We start from the raw sequence: 21,380 nt of genomic DNA, 5'->3' as shown, positions 1-21,380 counted from the left end.
GTCCCTTTGCCACTCCAGTGCATGGGAATCATTCATACTACATGACACACATGGCATAATTTTTTTTTATTTTGTTTTGGCTTTTGAGAGTGTGCATCTCTTTCTCACTCCTTAGTTGAGCTACCACTACACTACTTGTTGCACTGGGGCAAAATTAGACTAAAGGAGGCACTTTCTTTGTTGTTAGTACAGATCGAATCAATAATGCTCCACTGTTGAGTGGGTAGCTGCTTTGGTTTTGTACCATGACAGAACAATTAGCGATGTAATGCCAGAGTATATGTTTCCGGCCCTTTCCTTCAATTAATCACCACAAAAGGATCTTCGTCTCTGATTCTCTTGTAGATATTTACTCAGCTCTAACTCTTGTGTTCATGGAGTGGTACATACAAAGCACTTGGTTAAACTCATCACACCTAGCTAGTTTTTCACCTTTTCTTGACCAGGAAAAAGAAACTGTAATTGCCGCACGTAAAATTCTCTGCAAACTTGATGGATCGGCGGAGCATCATGGTAGGTCACGGCACGTAGATGCTGCCGTGGTTGCGGGACGGCGCCGGCGCCGGCGCCTTGTCGACGGCGAAGAGCCTCCGGAAGAGCCTGAGCAGCAGCGCCCACCCGGCCGCCGCCCCGCGGCCGCCGCGTGGGCTGCTGCTGCTGCTGCCGCCGCAGAACTGGCCCGCCCCGCCGGCGCGCGACGACGCCCGCAGCATCGTGGGCGCGCACCCGTACCCGCGCCGCTCCGCGGGGGAGGACGCCGCCGTCTCCTCCGACTCGGCGTCCGACGGCGGGTAGTTGCAGAGGTACCAGCGGTCGGCCGCCGGGCCGAGGCCGCCCGCGGGGTGACCGGCTGCGGCGGCGGACTTGGAGCGGGCGTGGCGCCGCAGGAGGAGGAGCTCCTCGTTGAAGCTCTCCCACAGCTTGTCCATCCTCTCCGCGTCCGCCACGGCCGCGGCGCGCTTCTTGTCGTCGTCGTCCGAGTCGGCGGCGCGGCGTGGATATGGCTTCGGCTTCGGCTTCGGCTTCGGCGGCGGCTCTGCGTGCCAGGCGCCGCGTGGATTTGGCTTCGGCGGCGGCTCTGCGTGCACGGCCCCGCTCCCCGTTGGCTGCGTCGCCGGCGCTGCGGTGGCGGTGGTGGCGCCCTCCCACAGCAGGTCCATCCTCTCCTCGTCAGCGGCGGCACGACGCACTTCCTCCTCCTCTGCCTCTGCCTCCGCCTCGGCGCGCTGCTTTTCCTCTCGTCCGCTGCTTCCTGACACCCGAGCCTCCTCCTCTTCGTCCGCGGCCACGTGCGCCGGTGACGACGGCGGCGCGGCAGTCGCCTTCGGAGAGCCCGCGAACGGCCAGAGCGTGGAGGCCGCGGCGAGGTCGGGAACCGGGAGCTGATGATGGAGCAGCTGCACCACCGGCCGTGGCGCGCCGAGCTGCCCTTCCGTCGGCGCCGGCGCAGGCGCGGCGGCGACTACGGTGGGGAAGGTGAAGTCGTCGTCGTCCTCCATCGCCCTCTCTCGCTCGCTCTCTCGCGCGCGAGTCGTGACGGCCCCGCGGCGCGCTGTGCCCGCTGTTGTACCCGCTCGCTGCTGCGCCTTAGCTTTCGCCGCTCCTGCCCGGCTCTGACGATAAGGCTGGCTACGAGATGAGTGGGCGAGCGAGATGATCGCGACCGGGACCGTGCTGGTGACACAGCAGGAGCCAGGAGAGGGGTTTGGTTAGTTATCGGGCTGCAGCCTGCAGGAAGCTGAACAGCGTACGGCGGCCCGCGCGTGTCGCCTCGTGTGGGCGCGCACGCACGCACTTGGAGGTTGCTTGCATCATGCCGCGCCGCCTGCCATCTGCGCGGCAGCCAGCCAGACCAGCCAGTCCATGGAAGCTTCTCTTCCGACCTGGCAGGGCCCGTGGTGACTCGGACGGTGGATTACGTGAAGTGACAGTGGGGGTCCGGGTGTAGGAGTAGCTGTGTGCCTGTGTGTACGCACTACGCAGACATGTCCTGAATTCCTGATGCCAGGCAGCCAGCCAGCCTGGCGGCCGACGAGCAGAGTAATGGACCTGCGCAGCGCAGGTGGCTCTTGGCTGGTTGTGGGTGCCCCGCGCCTGATCCCCTGGACGCGCATGCGTACAGGTACAGTAGCATCCGGCACGGGCCGAGGGACGTGTGTATCGGTGGATGCTTCGCTAGGGGTACAGCCGTCGGCCGCCCGGGCTGGCGCGCAGGTGTCTCCGACGCCGACCGTTCACCGCCGAGACTGCGGGGATCGTCAGCTCAGCACCTCAAGTCACGAGTGGCGTTCACACCGACCGACGCGAGGCTGCGAAGGTGACTCTCCAGATTCAAGCAGCCGTCACGACGCCGCCAGCTGCCGTCTCGCCCCATCGGGTTTGGCCTCGCCGCCGGCCGGCTCGAGGAACGTTGTCTGTCAGCTCGAGGAAAAACGCTGAGTTGGGCCTAGAGCAATCTCTCGGGTCCAATGGACTCGGCTCCATTCGTATTGGGCTGGCGCTGTACCTATGGTCATCCCAGCCCAGCTAGCTTCTTATCTCCGAGGCGAGTAGTCAGCCAGTGCGCAGACCGGGCGGGGCCCGCATGCAGGAGGACAAGCAGATCGTGCTCATCAACCTTAGAGCAACTCCAGCTGCCTCAAAAATTTTTTTTCTAAAAAATCGTTAATAACTGACCTTCAATATTTCAAATAATATTTCAAAACAGGTTTTACTGTAACACCATTATCTGCGTTATCTGCCTACCTTGTGGGATCCGCGTGTCAGCCTCCATTTCCCGATCTTCTTCTTCCTCTGTTCTTTCCATTTTCCCCGTCCGTGGATCCAAATCGAGGCAACGCGAGCCTCGGGCACTGTCGGAGGAGCAGGGCTGCCCGCGGGAGGAGCAGGCGCGGCCGCCCGCGGAGGGAGCTCGCGCGGCTGCCAGCCAGGCGCGTCCGCTCGCAGGAAGCTCGCGCCGCCGAAGGACCTCCCGTTGGCCACCTGATACTTGCCGGCCAAATTCGTCAGGCATGTTGAGTTTCGTTTCAATCGCTCGCACTAGAAGCTTCCTTCATCCGTTGCGAATCGATTTTACTACCCACCTTTAAAAATCCATTGAAGGGAATGTTGGAATTTTAACTTTCCCATCCGCCTGTTTCCACCTGCCTGAGGACGAGCAACCCGCCTACCGCCGCTTGCCCCGCCGACGCCTCCGAGAACAGGGACCGTCGCGCGATGGTGTAGACGGTCGGCGAGAGGCTCCACCAGCGGGCGCGGCCTCCGTCGTCGCGGCCAACAGGACGCCGTCGCTGCCGCCCCCGCGCCCCCCCCCCCCCCCCTCCCTGCCGTCCCTCCGCCGCCGCAGAGCTTCCTGCCTCGCGCGCGGAGGAAGGGGGCGATTGGGGGAGGAAGGACGCGGCTCTGTTTTAGCGTCTAGTTTGGGGACCTGTTGGATGTTTTTTTTTATTTTTTTTCTCCCTAAACAATTTGGGGTAGGATAAAGATTCTTTTGGAGGTGCTCTTATTCCTCTTCTTCTGTAGGCCCCACGTTCTAACTCCGCGTCGCCTCGAAGGAAGAGTCGCCGCCCCGCTCCAGCGACGGCCAGCGATCCCGGACAACCACCCAGCTGCAGCCGGAGGAGCTTCTCATTGCCGCGGTAAGCGCTCGATCCTCCTGCAACCTGACTGCAACTATCGTTTAAGATCGGGGCGCGGACGGAGGGGTTCCAACTTCGAACGCAGTGGGCGGGGGGCGCGGGGCGGACGCCACGCCGCTTAAGTTTACGAAATTAATTGATCTGCGAGAGTTCTGTCCATCTCCCTGATCGATCGGAAACTCGCGATTTCAACTCGGATTTTCTGAATAAGGCAAGCAGCGCATGTCTTTGCATCTTTGACAAATTCGTTGTTACTCGATTCTCTGCTCAGCTGATCCTGATCTGTCTCCTCCCAACAACCTGTATAGGATAACACAAACATTCAGATTCCTCGTGGCCCGAGATCTCCGATGCGAGATATCCGGGCTATGGGCCAATGGCCACCGGTGCTGCTCTAGTTTCAGGATGCGTCCTTCCAGCCCGCCCGGCTCGCGCGAATCATCTTAATAGCAGGATCCAGGCCAGTAGATCTCGTCAATTTAATCGGAATCGTGGTAGACCTCGTCTTCGCTGCTCAGATACAGGCCACTTGTTCGGCTGTGCGCATGCTCGTGGCTATCTTACAGTTGCCCATGCTGAAGGTTCGACTATTTTTGTTTTTTCTGTTGGGGATGGCGGTTGGAGCCTTAATACTCATGTTTGTTTGTGTTGCAAAGTTCCAGTAGCCTTTGCTCTGATGATTGCCACTACAGCCCTGGCATTTCTATTGTTAATGTTTAATTAAGATAAATTCCAGTTTCATAATCTCCCTGGCAATATGTTCTGTGCTAATTACATCCCCACAAGTATTTTTGAGTTTCGACTCCAAACATATAGCTAGCTTTGCATTTCCATCAGATATAGTCTGGACATGTTACACGGTATGGTAAAATGTGAAGGCAGGTGAAGAGCATTTAAAAGAATAGATAATGGGAAGAGACTAGATAGAGATATAGCAGCAAGTATGGAAATGGGAGAAATATTTGGAGCAAAGGGAAGAAGGTAGAAAACAAAAGGCAGGCTATCGAGCAACTTGTCATTGCCATGTAGTTCAGTATGTCGTTTGCTGGCTTTTCAACATTATTATATATTTTTTTATTTTAGATGTAATGAAATGGTCAAGTGTCAAAAGTATATCCACTTTAATATGTTTACCTCTTTGTTCCAAGTATCTCGGTATGCATAATAGTTTTTTAAATAAATTTGACTGGTACTCTAAATGAAAATCTAGTCATGTCATTATTGCTCTTATTAGCATCATTATCACCAATTATTTCAGGTTATCCAGTCATGGGTGGGACAAATGATGCAAGCCCTTCATCTAAACTTCATACAAGGCTGAGACTTTGGGAGTTTCCTGACAGCTATGTATTTGAACCAATTGATGGCCTTGCTGACTTGTACTTGTCAGTTAGCCGAGCCAATGGAACAATGAATCTGGTTGAAGCGTTGCCACCACGTGGATCATCAACCCCTAAAGTTCAAACAGTTTATGGTGTGATAGGAGTGCTCAAACTTGCAGTTGGATCATATTTTCTGGTGATCACAGACCGTGATTGTGTGGGATCCTACTTGGGACATGCAATTTTTAAAGTGACAGGACTAAAGGTTCTTCCCTGCAATAATGCACTTAACACAACTTCTGCTGAACAGGTCTGACATTGCTTCTTTTGTAACCCGTTATGTTGTTGCTATCAATATTCCATTTGAGCATTCAAATATGCTGTTGGCAGAAAAAAATGGAAACTGAATTCTCGGAACTCCTGGATGCTGCAGAGAGGACTATTGGCCTTCACTTCTCCTATGATATCAACTTAACACTCTCGTGAGTATCTTATAACATTGTCAGTTACATTCTTGAGTTTCATCCTTGAAGCATTGAGCTTTTGAATGCATAAAGAAGTCATAATGGAACATGCATGGTCTCAATTAATTTAGTACTTTGAATTTTCCCTGTGTTGTTTGTATTAATCCACAGGCTTATCTTTGTCTGTTCCAATGCAGTGCACAGAGGCTACATGATCTTGGTGATGAGTATAAATCACTTCCCCTTTGGAGACAGGTTTGCTTTTTTCTCCATTTCTAATGCCAGATTTTGCTTACAGAAGTCTTTATCTTTGTCCACTTTATCTTGTCATATGCTAGCCTCTGCCGCTTACACTCACCGGTACATGTACTACTGGGTTGCCTTTGATAGTTACTACTTTAGTATTACATAGAATGTCACCTATCCTGACTATTCATTGGCAACATACTTTGCACTGTCCATGTGCACTTGTCTCGAAGTTTGCCATCTGATATTGGTAATGGCTAATGAATTTAGTAGCGTGCTGCAAATTACAAGATAATTCTAAGTAACCGATCGCTCAACATGGATAATGTGTGTATTAGTTTGGTAGAACTTTTATGGTGTGAGAACAGAGAAAGATAGTCCGTAAAATAGGTTATAAGCCTTAACAAAGTACCTTCTCATATTGAGCTCCGTGAACAGAAATATAGGTGCGAGTGTGTGTGTGTGTGGGTGGGTGGGTGTGCGTGTGGTGTGTGGCATGCGTGCGCGCGCTTGTACCTGGCCATTTTGGCCTTTTTGGCTTGAGGAAAAAAAAAGAAATATGCTATATATCTCTGTTGGGTTGACCATCAGTGCTCAGCGTTACTATCTTGTGCTTTTCTAACTACAATTACTGATCAAAGAACGTAACTCTTTTCAGGCAGAACCAAGATTTCTATGGAACAGTTACTTGTTGGAACCTCTAATTGAGAACAGGGTAAGATTAATATATCTTTAGGTGGCCCTTAGTTCATTTTACTTTGGAGTTCAGAGCTGACATATCTACAATTTATTCTGATTGCTTCTTTCTCCCTTGACAGCTGAACCAGTACTTATTGCCAGTAATTCAAGGCAGTATCCTTGGCATATCATGACATTTTAACTAGGCCTCTACTAGAGTTATAAGATGTTTTCTATCAAATTTTGGTTCAACTTTTCTGTGGGCCATGTTTTATTGTAAATTTATGGAACTTAACTAAATATCAGGTTTTCAAAACATCCATGCAGAAGTTGGGTCAGAAAAGGTAAATGTGACCCTGATTGCACGTAGGTGCACACGGAGGATAGGTGAGGGTTCTTAGGCATCAAATAAGTTTTCCACATTTTTTCTTTCATTAATATTTTAGTAAATATATGCATTGTGCATGGTCAGTTTTAACTGCATCATTTCTTCTTATTTTCATGAAACTCAATGGTTTATGATCGAATGATACTTCATGAGTTTTTCTAAAGGTACTCGGATGTGGAGACGAGGAGCTGATGCAGAGGGTTATGCTGCAAACTTTGTTGAATCAGAGCAGATAATGCAGTCAAAAGGATTTACAGCATCGTATGTACAAGTAGGTTTCTTCACACAATTTGAAATCAACACTATTGTTTTTTGGTTGCCTCACTTCTATGTTTTGCTTCAGTCTTAATTAGTTTGCTGTTATATAAATTTTCCAAATAACTTGACAAATTATATGTTTTGCAGGTTCGAGGTTCTATGCCATTCTTGTGGGAGCAGATTGTTGATTTGACATATAAACCTAGCTTTGACATAGTTAGACAAGAGGAGGCGGTGAGCTCGCTTATACCATTCCTTGTTTTGTTCTTTACCTTGGTGCTATAATGGCACTATGTTTTCATGAAATTGTATGATATTCTTACTTAGCTTAGCTAGTAGATACTCTAGAATGCAAGCATGCAAAGTGTGTTCATTATTTTATTTTGTCATAACTCTATCTTGGTTTCTGTTGTTCAGCCTCGTGTGCTTGAGCGGCACTTTCATGATTTGCAAAAGAAATATGGAGCTGTCTTGGCTGTTGATCTTGTCAATACAGTAAGTACACTGCTCTTGGACCTTGAACTAACATTAGTGTTATGAGTTTCCAAAATTAAGAAAGTCAGGAGTACTTCCCAAGTGGACATATTTTAAATTGCAATACAGTTATTCGTTCCTACTTATGTTGCATGCAGTAGTATACTGATTTGTTCAAGCAGTGAGTGTCTACTAACAGATTGGCCATTTTGCTTGAACATATATACTTTACCATCTACCCTTATAGTGCTTGCTTATTGTCTTTGTTCTATCATCCATGTGATGTTCATTTTTGTTTGATTTCTATATTCAGGGTGGAGGTGAAGGTCGTCTCCGTGAAAGATATGCAAAATCTATCGAACCTATTCTCAGTGAAGATTTAAGGTGACAATTTCTTTCTCCGCTGTGGACTGCTCACTGCTCCTATCGTGTAATGTTGTGCTAAGTATGTTTGCATGTCTTGCAGATATGTGCACTTTGACTTCCACCGAGTTTGCGGACACGTTCACTTTGAACGCCTTTCTCAGCTGTATGATCAGATCAAGGACTATCTTAGGAAACATAGGTATGTTGCTAGCTGATATAGTAGTACCCCATCTCATACCATTTATCATTTTGTACGATCTTGCTGCCTATTTGTCAAAGGAACATTGTTATATCGGGAGCCAAATCAGCCACCAATTATACTTTGATCTAACAGGCAACCACCAGTTGCACATCAAATCTTCATGCAAAAACCAACTGCATAGGAACTTGTGCTCGAGGGGATCATTAGTTCTTTAATCTTGTGGTCTGGTTGAATTTGTGCTAACTCAGCCTGATACAGAATGAACTTTTCTACTGAAGCCAACGCTATCAAATCTTGCATGTTGTCACTTCAGATATTGCTTCGAACCTTGAGGAGCGCTAGTGCAGATGCATTAAGGACCTAATTTATAGATTTTATTATTGGTATTTGAGTTCCTGGCTGAAGCATGGGCCTGACACAGTGATAGTCTCTCCACTTGTGGCCTGGAGTTCCAGGGTTTGAATGAGCCTCCTCGCAAAATGAGGGTAAAGTAGCTCCAGCGTGTAGTTTTAGGTGGTGCTAGCAGGAGAGAGGATGGGATGGAGGGGCTGCTATACGCTGGAGTAGAATTTTCAATCAGTGCTCCGCTAGCCTCAGGTGCCAAGTTGAGCATCTGCTGCCAAGCAATAGAAAATTACTCTACCTCTTTTTCCGCATCCATCTCCTCTGCACAGCTCCTGTGTTGATGAAAGGGAAAATATAGTTTATAGTTGGTAGGTCCCATCTTGGAATTCTAAAGGGAGCTAAGATGCTGGAGCGTTTTGCCCAAACTTAACACCCTCTAATGTGTACAGCGTTAGCCTATGCTAAGAAAATATATGCTGGTCTTGCTCTAAGGCTGCCTACAAATTCCCTTTCCCAAACCCCACCTTGTGTAGGAGCTTTCAACACTAGGTATGCCATTTTTATTCGAGGTCCTGGCTAAGCAGGAAAAGTGAAGTGCATTCAGTCACAATGTCTTAGTCATACTGTTTTTGGCTATGGCTTGCATCCTTTCCCCTCCCCTGCCCCTTCCCCTCCCCGGCGCCCTCCCCTCCACCAGCCCCACGCTGTCACCTACTCCGGGCTCGGCGGCCACCCCCACTGTCGTGCTCTCCTCCTGTGTGGCTTCTTCTTCTCCCCTGGTGCCGAGAGAGCCCCTCCTCACCCCCATAGCCCCTACCTACGTCACTGTAGGTTGCTCCAAGGCCCAGAGGTGGACTGACAGCTCCCCGTCTTCCTACGAGTCCAGCGGCGACATCCTCCCCTCGTTCAAGGACGTCCTCCTTGCGGGCACACCTCTTGTGGCGGCCTCGCAGGCTTCTGGTGTTGCGACGCACCAGATGGCCTCAGCTGCAGTCTCGGGCGGTGCTCCGCGGGCGGCGCCTCGTATTGTCCTACATACCGAGGGGCGCACCATAAGGCACGCGGTGCAGATTCCAAAAGCCGGCAGCTGGACGAAGATGGTGAATCGTCAGGATCGTTAGGTGCGCAAGCGTCTGGAGCATCCCCGCAGGCCAGTCCCGGCGGACCTAAGGGGAAGATGCTTCAATTGCTTCTCTCCAGGCCACCGTGCGGCAGACTGCCGGTCGAGGACACGCTGTTTTCGTTGCCGTGGCCTTGGCTATCGCTCCTACGTCTGTCTTCATCAACCTTCTGCTCCAGACTTGGGTGAGCCTTGTCTGCGTCATCCATTGGTCTGGCGGTCGAGTTTTGAAGCCACGGCGGATCTTGGATCGCTCTGCCAGCATTTTGCAAAGGGAGGATGGCCTCACCGCTCGCGCTCTGGTCGTCTCTGTGCTCAACGGTAGTGCAGATTCCATTCTGACCACCATTGCTGGTAGGTTTGAGATCGAGGTAACCTCGCTGGCCCCCTAGTGTTTTGGGCCGGCTAGGTTCCTCTTGATCTTGCTGACCGCAGAGATGATGGAGAGGGTATACGACGGCGGCCGATTGATCATCACCTCCTCAATCAGGCTACATGTTATGCGATGGACACGTTTTCTACAGTCCACGGCGGCGTCTCTACCGTCCGTCGTCGAGGTCGACATCCAAGGCATCTCGGCTCACGCCTGGGAACTATCAATGGCAGAGCTCCTCCTCAACGAGTACTTCTGGATCTGTGGCATCCATCCTGACACTGCTGATCGTCGAGATTCCTTCCGGGTGGTTGCCTGGTGTTCTAGTCCATCCAATTTCCCCTTGGAGATGGAGCTCGAAATTGTGGAACCTGCAATGATGGCTGATGATCTTCAACCTGGGAAGCGCACTAATTTACCCGGTTACGGTCTCCGTCGTTGCCGCTCTTGATATGCTACCAAGGCCCAAAGATCCTCCTTTCCCGCCTTCGGCTGATGACGAGGGGCGGCGCCGTCATAGGTGGCGGCGGCGGCAAAGGTCACCGTCGGCGTCGACGACTGGTGCTTCAACGTCGCCCTCTAGGGGCAACCGGACATCAGCGCATGCGCTGCTGGGGCCACATCCAGCGGAAATCGCCCATGGGGCGCCGCAAGATGGGGCCCCCGCATCCTCGGGGGTCCTCCTGCGTGACGGATCAGCTCCGCTCGATGACATTCAAGACCCGACAGCTTCCGCTTCGCCTGAAGGGGTCTCTCCACCGGTTACCCCGCGGACGGCGGCTGGCTTGGCCCGAAGCGCGAGGCGTCAGTGTCGGCCTCGCCCCTCGCGGATCGCGCCCAGCGTGCAAGTGCATTCAATGTGGGCTTGTTGGCCCAAGCGGTCAGCCCATGTGCGCCCAGAATTAGTGAAAAGGTGACGGCTACATTAACAAATGTGCCGCACGATAATTTTGAAGATGAGAATACCTCTGAAGGGCTCAAAGCTAATCCGGATGGGCCTGATGCAGAACCAGTGGGACCTTCACCCCTCAGGGCCCAAGATGAATCTGACGGTAGTGCGGACACCCTCGCTGGAAGCGGCCCAACGTCCCAACCCTCTGGTATGGTCGAGGCCAGTACCTGGTCTCCCATTCTGGAAGCGGTGTGGTCGTCTGAAGACCCTGGTACTACACCACCAAAGAGCAGAGTCATGGCTCAGTGTGCCGTGCACTCTCCACAAGCCGCTAGCTGGGCTGATGGTGACCCTGATCATGAATCCGTCAAATATTCTCTGTCGGAATCCGTCAAATATTCTCTGTCGGAATGTTCGGGGTCTCAACTCAAGGGCGCGCCAAGATTCTGTTCGAACTCTTGTTAATTCATCAAAGGTCGATATTGTTTGTATCCAGGAGACAAAAATGAATGTGATCCCCCGTGGAACCCTTCTCTCAATGCTTGGATCTGATTTCTCTTATCATGTGGAGCTTCCTTCAATCGCAGCCAGTGGAGGGATTCTAGTGGCGTGACGCCATTCTCTTGGCCCTGCTGCTGCTACTCAAGTGGAGAATTTTTGTGCATCGGTTCAGTTCAGTCCAGCCAACGGGCCAACTTGGTGGCTCACGTGTGTGTATGGACCTCAAGGAGATGAGAACAAGATGCTTTTCCTTCAAGAATTAAGGGACGTGAGGGCTGTCTGTCAAGGGCCATGGCTAGTTCTTGGTGACTACAACCTTATTGTAAAAGCTGAAGATAAAAACAATGGAAACCTGAACCGAGCAATGATGGGTAGATTTCGTCGCCTTATCAATGATATGGTGTTGCATGACTTACCACTCCATGGTCGGAAGTTCACCTGGTCCAATCAATAGGAATCCCCTACCCTGGTCAGGTTAGACAGAGTTCTATGCTCTACTGACTGGGAACAGACATTCCCAAATAGCCTGTTGCAGAGTGCTGCGACTGATGGCTCTGATCATTGTCCGCTCCTCCTTGGTCTCAATGACATCAAGCCTGGGAAAGCTCGCTTTCATTTTGAAGGATTCTGGACCTAGCTGGATGGTTTTCAGGAGACAGTGGAAGCTGCCTGGACCTCTGTTCCACCAACTGCTTGCCCTTTTGACACCTTATCCAAGAAGTTCAGAGGTACTGTCAAAGGCCTGCAAAGTTGGAGCAACAAAAAGGTTGGGATGTCAATTCTCAGCTTGGTCTTGCCAGGGAGGTGCTACATCAGCTTGAAATTGCACAAGACGCACGCTCCCTCTCTAGTCAGGAACTTTGGTTGCGCTATCAGCTCAAGATACATTCCTTAGCCCTTTCATCGCTGCAGCGCACAATAGCGCGAAGTCGTTCTCGTATTAATTGGCTGTCAGATGGAGATGCTAATCCAGACTTGTTCCACTTGCATGCTAGGCACCGCAAGCGGAAGAATTTTATCAGTAAACTCACCTCTGATGATGGGCTGGTACTCACAAGCCATGAGGAAAAAGAGAGAAACATATATGATTTTTACAGCAACCTCCTGGGAGAGAGCTTAGACCGTGAATTCACTGTTAACTTGGAGGAGCTGAATATGCCACACCTTGACTTATCTGAATTAGAGGCTCCCTTCTCTGAAGAGGAAGTGTGGAGGACCACCAGTGCGCTACCTTCTGATAAAGCCCTAGGGCCTGACGGATTCACTGGAAACTTCTACAAGGCATGTTGGCCTATCATCAAAGTGGATGTGACGGCAGCAATTTCAGCCATATGGAGCAGAACATTGGGGAATTTTGATCTGTTGAACTCAGCCTACATCACCCTCCTGCCAAAGAAGGAAAAGGCCACAAGCATCAGAGATTTCAGACCGATAAGCTTGGTTCATTCACTCGCCAAACTCATCACAAAAATCTTAGCTAACAGATTGGCAAGTCGGCTGGACCAGATGGTCTCCCCCAATCAAAGTGCATTCATTAAAGGTCGTTTCATACAGGATAACTTCATGCTAGTCCAACAAACTGCACGTTTTCTCCATCAACAGAAACAACCCCGGATCTTGCTGAAACTTGATATAACAAAGGCTTTTGATTCAGTGTCATGGTCTTTTTTGTTGGAAGTCATGAAAAAATTGGGCTTTGGGCCGATATGGTGTGACATCATTAGTGGACTTCTAGCCTCCTCATCCACACAGGTGCTGCTCAATGGTACTCCTGGAGAGAAAATTTTACATCGATGGGGTCTTAGACAGGGTGATCCTCTGTCCCCAATGTTATTCATCTTGGTCATGGATGTCTTGTGCTACATGGTGAAAAAGGCCTCTGAGGAAGAAATACTACAACCTCTTGCTAGAAGGGCCTTGCAGCATCGGATATCCCTTTATGCAGACGATGTGGTGATATTTCTCCGGCCTTCAGCTAATGACATTGGTATCACATTGGATCTGTTACATCTTTTTGGGGAAGCCTCGGGACTGAAGACCAATATACAGAAGAGTAATGTACTACCAATTCAATGTATAGATGAAGACAAGGAAACAATACAAGAACATCTCCCCTGCCAGTTGCTGGAGTTTCCCTGCAAATACCTGGGAGTACCCCTCTCCCTGCAAAAATTGACAAGGGCTCAAATCCAACCAATCATCGACAGAATAGCAGACCAACTTCCTGGTTGGAAGGCTTATTTGTTAACAAGAGCAGGGAGAAAAATTCTTGTACAGTTTGTGCTCACCTCTATGCTGATATACTTGATCATGGCTTTGGACTTCCCACCTTGGGCCCTTAAAGCCATTGATAAGATCAGAAGAGGTTTTCTTTGGAAGGGGAGGAAAGATGTGAATGGCGGACATTGCCTGGTGGCTTGGCCCAAGGTCACGCGCCCACCAGAGCTAGTAGGACTCAGCATATCTCACCTGCAGCATCTAGGTTGGGCTCTCAGAATGAGATGGCTTTGGTTGCAGAAAACAAAACCTAACAAGCCGTGGGCTATCTTCCCTATTCAAGTTCAACACTCAGTCAAGGTGTTTTTCTCAGTGGCCATCACTTCAGAAATTGGCAATGGCAAGAACACACTGTTCTGGACAGACAGGTGGTTGCATGGTCAGAGCCTAGATAAACTTGTCCCCCACCTCTTTGGCACTGTATCCAAAAGAGCAAAGAAAAGAACCGTTTATGAGGCTCTCACAGAGATGAGGTGGATTGCGGATATACGAGGGGCACTCACAGTGGCTGTCTTGTCTGAATACCTTGGGCTATGGGATCTGCTCTCTGAGGTAGTACTGCAGCCAGAGGTAGAAGACCTGCACATATGGTGTTTTTCGGCTTCAGGAAGATATTCAGCAAAATCAGCATATAAAGCTCTATTCATTGGTGCCACTCAATTCAGACCTTACGAAAGGATTTGGAAGAGCTGGGCACCGGGCAAGTGTAAATTTTTAATGTGGCTAGTAGCACACAACAGATGTTGGACGGCCGATCGCCTTGCCGAGAGGAATTTACCTCACCCTGAGCGCTGTTCATTGTGTGATCAAGAGGAGGATACAATTAATCACTTGCTGGTCTCGTGCCTTCACCCGTCAAGTATGGTTCAGCATACTTCACAGCGTCGGCTTGCAGGCTTTAGCTCCTCAGTTGGAAGATTCCTCCTTTGATGATTGGTGGGCAAGGGTGAGCGGTAGAGTGGATGGTCAGGTGCAGAAGGGTCTTGACTCCATCATAATTCTGGTGGCCTGGTCTGTTTGGAACCAACACCATCGTTGTGTCTTCGACGGCCTGCCGCCTGATGTGAATGCAGTTCTGTCTTCCATAAGAGATGAAATGCACTTGTGGGGTATGGCTGGGGCTCAAGGAATTTCGCATCTCCTCGCCCTCATACCACAGCTCGATTTTTTGTAGGTGTTTTTTCTGGTTCAGTTTTGGGTCAGGACCGGCTAGAAAAAGGAAGTGTAATAGTTTTTGGTTAATGTGGTGGTGTTGAGGTTGTTTCTAAAAACCCTGTGTAAGTTTGCTCGGGTTCTATACCCTTTCTCCTTCTTAATATATTGATACGCAGCTCTCCTGCGTGTTCGAGAAAAAAAAACATACTGTTTTTGGCTTATTATAGTCATGTATAGTGAGGTTTTTCTGTATATCTTAAGTGATATATTCCTTTATACTTTTTCTCCAAAGAGGCAAAGACTCATACATCTCTGGATGTATCCTTTCCTTTACATGATTTGCTAATATGGTTATCTGATAGGTACTTCCTTATAAATGATAAAGACGAGAAAATTGAGGAGCAGACTGGCACTGTCAGAACAAATTGCATAGACTGTTTGGATCGCACCAATGTGACTCAGGTACATCCAAGTAAAGCAATCACATTCACATGTACTTCAGCAGTTATTCTTAATCAAATATGTCTATGCAATGCCATTTTAGTCATCCAAGTTACCTAGCGGCTTCCCTTTTTGTTTCTCAAAACCAACTTGAGAAAGATTTCCTGTTTGGCTAAGGGCATCCTTCATCCTTTTATTGTAGTATTATTACAATTTAGATGTACATCTAACAGATGCGGAACTTGCAAAAATATCTCTTTTGAATTGTGAATCATGTCCAAACTGGTATACTGGGTATGCTTTGATGTACTTTAGGACTGCGTGTTCAATATTTGTTATATGGTTAAAGTTGTAAACTTGTTTGTTCTAAAAACAGAACACATGATGCAGTAAGAACCCCATGCCCATTGTGCTCTTGTTGACGCATCCTTCTATGATCTTCAACCATCACTTATATATCTGAATTCTAACAATCTCTACATAGAGCATGATTGGGAGAAAAATTCTGGAGAGCCAACTCCAACGAATAGAAGTTCTTGGTGTTGATGATACAATAAGCAATCATCCAGCCTTTGACACAAACTACAAAATATGTGAGTGTTATCTTTACCATTTAACTATGGGTTCTTGGTTGCATTTTTCTGTTCCTTTTTATAACCAATGTTGCTGGAGTAAATTGAGTCCTGTTTTCAGTGTGGGCAAATCATGGAGATGCAATAAGCATTCAGTACTCTGGAACTCCTGCTCTGAAGGGAGATTTTGTTCGGTAATTTCTGTTGAACAAATTTCCACTTTCCTTTCTAAGTGCTTTTTATTATATTTGTAGTCCCTCCCTTTTCTTTCTCAGCAAGAACAGAAGTTCCAATTTTACATTAAATAAGAGCAGTAGTAATCTTTATCACCTCAAATCTGTTCAAAGCTAGAACTTAGTAGTTATGAGATGATTTAGGGTTATGAATAATTAAAGATTCCATAACCACCATTACAGTGAATCTCCATACCAGCAGGACCCAAACAATGGGTTACTGTAAAGCTGATATGTATTTTGCTAGTCATTGGGCGAAAAGTCTCCATCATACCAGTACATGTCAGTGCAGAATATAAGATGGTCCCAGACTAACAATTAGACTGATCGAGTGCATATTAAGTACTGTAGTTTCTTCTGTAAATGGCATAGATTACTAATGGTTAATTTACATTCATTCTGTTTTGTAGTTTGGTATTTTAAAATGAAAGACAATGAGTGATATTATATTATTTATCCTAGGCTACTTTGTCCATATTTATATTTGTTTTCATCTCTAGGTATGGAAAGCGAACTACTCAGGGAATTCTGAATGATTTGCGGAATGCACTTGGTAGATACTACTTGAATAACTTTGTTGATGGGACTAAGCAGGTAAACATTGATTTTGTCGATGATGCCCCAACTATCAACTCTCTATAACTTAGCTTAGTCGATTTGTCATGTTAATGATATATTAGTACCGGTGGGGCTTAAGCCAAAGCAATGAAGTGCTGAAATTTATGCTGAGATATGGCAGCTTACATGATGTTGTATAATAGATTTGAGTGGTGATAGATATGATCAATGCATCCTCTAGAACTCCGTGCAAATGTCTCCACTGTCCACAATCTAACAGACATCATGCAAGCAAGCTACATGTTTTTAACTCAATTTCTTCCAATTTACCTTTAATTAAAATATCTGCCTCAGGTGTTTTGTAGGCAGTGCCTTAATAATTATTTATTATCTTACATAGGATGCCATGGACCTTCTTCAAGGACATTACATGACATCTGTTAGTCGAGACATGGCAGTGCCAAGAAAAGGAGGACTTCTAGAGAATTATGCGGTGGGTACAATTTGCTATAGCTTGGAGTTTCTCTTTACAAATGAAGTTATCGCATTTTGAATTGCTAATGGAAATTACTCTGAAATCATTCACATTTTCTATGATGTTCTTCTGGGTGTGTTGTGACTAGGCACATGTGCATACACAATCTCTCGACACACTTGATATAGTCTTTATTTATGGGAAACAGCTGGATCAACTACTGGAATGTGTTTCTTATCTTTTCCAACAGAACGAAACTTATACAATTTTTCCTTTACAGTCCTTTCGCCTTGCTTTTGCATTGGTTATGGGAGTTATGATGTTCATGATGATGTCCCTAAGACATGGTAAGGATTCTTACTCTGCTGAAACAGATATTTTTGGGTGTCCTGCTATAAATTTATGCTGATCAGGGCTCTCCTCTAATTGGCAGAAAGAAGCATTTGCTGTCTGTTTTCAATCCACACTTAATCCATGCATTAAGTAAAGGAAATTTTCCATAGTGTTCCATTTTGTTTCATCCCTTTGGAAAAGAGCTTTACTATTTAATTCTACCTTAATGTTTTGTTTGTGCAGTGCGTTTGAGTATGAAAATCTAAATGCAGCCAATGGGAAAACACTTGCACACATTTATATTTTATTGCTTCTATCAGTATTCAACGTAATGGGTATGGTCAAATTGATGAAATGCCAGTCAACATGGCAAAATTTATTGTGTGTTTATAGCGCCCATGAAATCAGCCTTGAGATGTAATCTGCGTTGGTTTTGGCATTTAGGAGATGTGGCTAACAGCTGTGAAGTTGAGGATGAAAAACTAGACTGCATCAATATTGATCTTTTTTTGTACTATTTTAATGTTTAAACACCCAAAATTCGTGAAGCCAAAATCTATAATAAATGTTGTAAAAGTTCTAGCTATTGTAATATGTATTAACCTTTAAGTACTGAGGCAGACTATATTGGCTAATCGAAATTGTAACTCGATGTACACAGCTAACTTGCTCAATTATCTTTGCAGCCCGGAATGATATTCGCCACTTGCTGCTGTCACTTCTGTGGGCTGGTCTTTGTATTGGCATCACACATTTTGTCAAAGCCAATGGTCGAACGTTCACTAACCGACCTCGGTTTCATCAGTCACGCCATTGATGGGTGCAAAGCAACCATTTGGCTCGCCACGTGAGTTGCCTTTTAGATTATCATCATTCATCAAACTTGTCGACACATTGGTTTGTGAAGATTAAGTATTGCATTTTTTTTGCACGTCACTTACCCTTTGTAATAAGCTTTCTTCCTTTTTGTAACAAGCTTTTGTTTCCTTCTCTCTCACACTTCTAATTCCTGCGGCCCTGGCTGTCATGATCTGCTTGACAGAACCCATTTGTAAAAACCAAGTGAACATGCCTTTTTGCAATTAGCTTTGTATTTGTGATTTGACACGCTGAGTTCTTGACAGATTCACCAGCAATGACTATTTTCCTTCTCATAGAAGAATATTCTATACCCTTGCTCCCTTGGGTTTAGATTGAGAAAGCTGTACCTACACTCACTTAAATATGCAGACTTATACCTGCTGTCCGTACAGCAGGGCTAATCTGTTATGCTGTCAGTTCATCACCTGAACTTTTCTGCTCTATAACAGTTTGAGCCGTGCAAATCCATTACCGGTCATAAATTTCGTTGGCTTTCTTGAAGTCCTCCTGAAGCATTACAATTTGCAAAAGTGGTTGCTGTTAAAAAAAAATGCATTTTTACTTGCCATCTCTGACTCTGTCTGGTCGAGTGTGCCAACTGCATCTGCACTGCACTTTTACTGTGCCTTGTCAAACTCTGTCTGCTCCAGCGACTTGTCCGGCCTCCACATCTAAAAGCTCGTGTGGCTTTGGTGGCAAGTCCCCTTCTTCCCCTCTACCGGTTTTAACTTGACCTCGACACAAGGCCTGTATTCTGCGGCTACTGCCACTCCTGTTGGTGTTTGAAGTAGAAGCCAAGACAGAGCCCAGGAACCATGTCTACTTCACCACCCTGTGCATCGTGTTCCCATCAGTGATCTCGGTTGCACCAGCACTGGCATTGGCAGCACCCTCACCTATGGTCATGGAGGCGACCGCCGCGAGCCGCGCCGAGGTCGACACCTCACGGCCGTTCCAGTCGGTCCGGCAGGCCGTCGAGGTCTTCGGCGAGCGGTACGCCGGTGGTGGCAGCGGCAGCTCCAACGCGAGCAGTGAGTCCAGCGTCAAGCTTAGCGCGCCTCCAGCGGCCTCGTCCATGGCGCTGGAGCTGGACTACCTGAAGAAGCTGGAGGAAGACTTGGCGGAGGCCAAGGGAGAGCTGGTGGAGCTGAGGCAGAGGCAGGCCCAAATGGAGGTGGCCGTGTCCAGCCTCAGCGTGCAGTTCAGCAAGGGCCTGGCCGTCTTCTCCGGCCTCAGCAAGGGTAAGGAGGTGGCCGTCGTCAGCGCACCGGCGGCCATCGGACAGGAAGAATACAACGGCCATGGCCGTGTCCGCAGCGACAGGTGGGACGAGAGCCGGGCCGAGGAGTGGATGGCGAGCCTGGAGTACCTGCCGAGCCTGTCGGAGGCGCTGGCCATCAAGATGATCGAGGATGACCTGGGAGACAGGAAGGAGAGGAAGGCGAAGAACAGCAAGAGCAAGCCTGCAACCAGGAAGAAGCACAAGAAGCAGAGGAGTGGGATCTCGTTGGTTGGGGGCATGCTCTTCTCCAAGAAAGCCAAGTCCAGGTGATCAAAAGCCCGGCCTGGACCTCGTACATACATCAGAGCCTCAGAGATGTTTTTATATTTATGTTGACAACCTTTTCCCTACCTTAATTTCTGTCGAAGACTATAGTCTGCCTCATATAAGCTGCATGGTGCAGCAGTTTGCCAGCCTGTAACGTGGGAATTTCGCAAGGATTTTATGGGAATAATGTTTGCATGGAACAATTCGATTCCTGTAGAAATCCAGCGAAATTCCCATTTGTTCTAGATGGGGGGCCTAAGAGAGTTTTGGTGTTGATGCTGCTTTGTAATACCAAGTTCATGTTCGTGCTTGGTAGGAGAGGTATGTTCTACCAAGATGAATTCCACCTGATGCTAAAATGTTCTTGTACTTGTTTCTGTACATACTACCAAACCATATACTTCCTCCATTCTAAATTTTAGTAGCGAGTGAGGTAACCACGCGAGGGTTGTAGAGCCGCGGAGATAACTATATATCCCTACCGGTTCCATTTCAGCCTGCAAAAAGGACTCACACTAATGATGTATAGGCACGTGGTCATTTTGTAAAAAAATCTCTCAACTTTCATGGAATCAACCTGCAGTTCAAATTCTGAAGAGAGGGAGGCCTCGAGTGGAAAAGGAGGGAAGGGAGAGAAAAAATCTTCTCCTTTCTTCAAAACAGAGAGGCGAAGGAGGGGGATTGGGCGCGGGCGGCGGCTGGAGCGGGGCGCCCCACCGCTGCCCCACACTGCCCCTGCGCGCGGCCTTGGCAGCGAGGTCTGCCGGGCGCTTGGCGGTGTCGAGAGCACGGCCGGCGAAGACAAAGCCGACGGAGTTGGTGTTGAAGGGCAGGTGGGTGTCGTGACTGGTGACGAGCGGCGGAGAGCACTTCTTGTGGACGGCGATGGCGGTGGCGACCTCGAGCTCCCGCATGGCGAGCGCCTCCTGCGTGCCGCCGAGGCAGACGGCGCGGGAGGCCGGCGCAAGGATGTCCTGGGCGAGGTGGTCAGCGAGCAGGGCGGTGTGGTATTTAACGACCCTGCACCATTGGCGGGTGCGCCAGGCCTCCGGGGACGTGACGTCGACTGTCCTCCTGGTGGCGGTGGCCGGGTAGAGTGACCAGGCAGTGGTGCCGGCGGAGACGGCGAGGAAGGCCCCGTTGAGGAGGTAGAGGGTGAGCGCACGACGATGAGGAGGAGGAAGGTGGGGAGGTGAGGAGGTGTCATTGGCAAGATTAGCGGATCGAGACTACGGCTAGTAAATTTCTTTTATGCGCGTAAGGCTTCGGATGGTGGTGTGGGAAGACACGGGGTTAAACTGGTTCGGGCAAGGAAAGCCCTACGTCCAGTATGGGGAGCTGCTCGAGTTGCCCACGCGGGGTCTGTAGTAGGGGTTACAGATGGGCGAGAGAGGGAACCGGCCCTAAGTCTCTTGGGTGTGCACTGATGCTCTAAAGGTGGGTGTGTGGGTTCTGTTGGCTTGAGAGAGTCCTCTCATCTCAGGACCCCTGGTGCTCCTTTTATAGCGCAAGGAGTGCTCAGGGTTACAGATCAGCCAGGCGTGAGGAGAAGTAAAAGAGATAAGCTAAGTAAAGTAAAATACAAGGAGAAGGATCAAGTTCCCGGGTCGCCGCCTCCTGCTCCGGCCTTCGGCTCCTATCAGCGCATCCACCGGAAGA

General features: G+C 48.6%; 3 protein-coding genes across 6 annotated transcripts; 2 read left to right on the top strand and 1 right to left on the bottom strand.

Annotated features, from left to right (window-relative positions):
• Positions 1-257: 257 nt before the first annotated feature.
• LOC117857598 (uncharacterized) lies at positions 258-2,865 on the bottom strand. The gene is made up of 2 exons (XM_034740353.2): positions 2,746-2,865; positions 258-2,633 (listed from the first exon to the last, which is right to left on the bottom strand). The coding sequence occupies exon 2, from the start codon at positions 1,497-1,499 to the stop codon at positions 519-521; it is 981 nt and encodes a 326-aa protein (XP_034596244.1). The 5' UTR covers positions 1,500-2,633; positions 2,746-2,865; the 3' UTR covers positions 258-518.
• Positions 2,866-3,528: 663 nt separating this feature from the next.
• LOC117857574 (phosphoinositide phosphatase SAC7) lies at positions 3,529-18,424 on the top strand. Of its 4 annotated transcripts, XM_034740333.2 has the most exons (21): positions 3,709-3,849; positions 3,947-4,219; positions 4,897-5,270; positions 5,351-5,442; positions 5,622-5,679; positions 6,329-6,385; positions 6,489-6,522; positions 6,655-6,735; positions 6,901-7,007; positions 7,142-7,228; positions 7,412-7,489; positions 7,782-7,852; positions 7,935-8,033; positions 15,062-15,161; positions 15,625-15,733; positions 15,834-15,906; positions 16,446-16,539; positions 16,904-16,996; positions 17,259-17,325; positions 17,412-17,461; positions 17,555-17,931. In XM_034740333.2, the coding sequence occupies exons 2-20, from the start codon at positions 4,015-4,017 to the stop codon at positions 17,447-17,449; spliced, it is 1,917 nt and encodes a 638-aa protein (XP_034596224.1). In that variant the 5' UTR covers positions 3,709-3,849; positions 3,947-4,014; the 3' UTR covers positions 17,450-17,461; positions 17,555-17,931. The 4 variants fall into 4 exon arrangements, with proteins under 4 accessions (XP_034596233.1, XP_034596224.1, XP_034596206.1 ...); XM_034740315.2 differs by lacking the exons at positions 17,412-17,461; positions 17,555-17,931 and adding an exon at positions 17,998-18,424; XM_034740325.2 differs by having other exon boundaries at positions 17,412-17,931.
• A 145-nt stretch (positions 18,425-18,569) lies between these two features.
• Positions 18,570-20,090, top strand: LOC117855290 (uncharacterized). The gene has a single exon (XM_034737605.2). It carries the CDS (start codon positions 19,071-19,073, stop codon positions 19,722-19,724), a length of 654 nt encoding a protein of 217 aa, XP_034593496.2. The 5' UTR covers positions 18,570-19,070; the 3' UTR covers positions 19,725-20,090.
• Positions 20,091-21,380: the final 1,290 nt, after the last annotated feature.

The sequence above is a fragment of the Setaria viridis genome, chromosome 1, assembly GCF_005286985.2.
Source record: "Setaria viridis chromosome 1, Setaria_viridis_v4.0, whole genome shotgun sequence".
In the NCBI taxonomy this organism is placed as follows: Eukaryota; Viridiplantae; Streptophyta; class Magnoliopsida; order Poales; family Poaceae; genus Setaria; species Setaria viridis.
The sequence above is the reverse complement of the archived record's forward strand: the minus strand, read 5'-3'. Positions and strand labels throughout refer to the sequence as shown.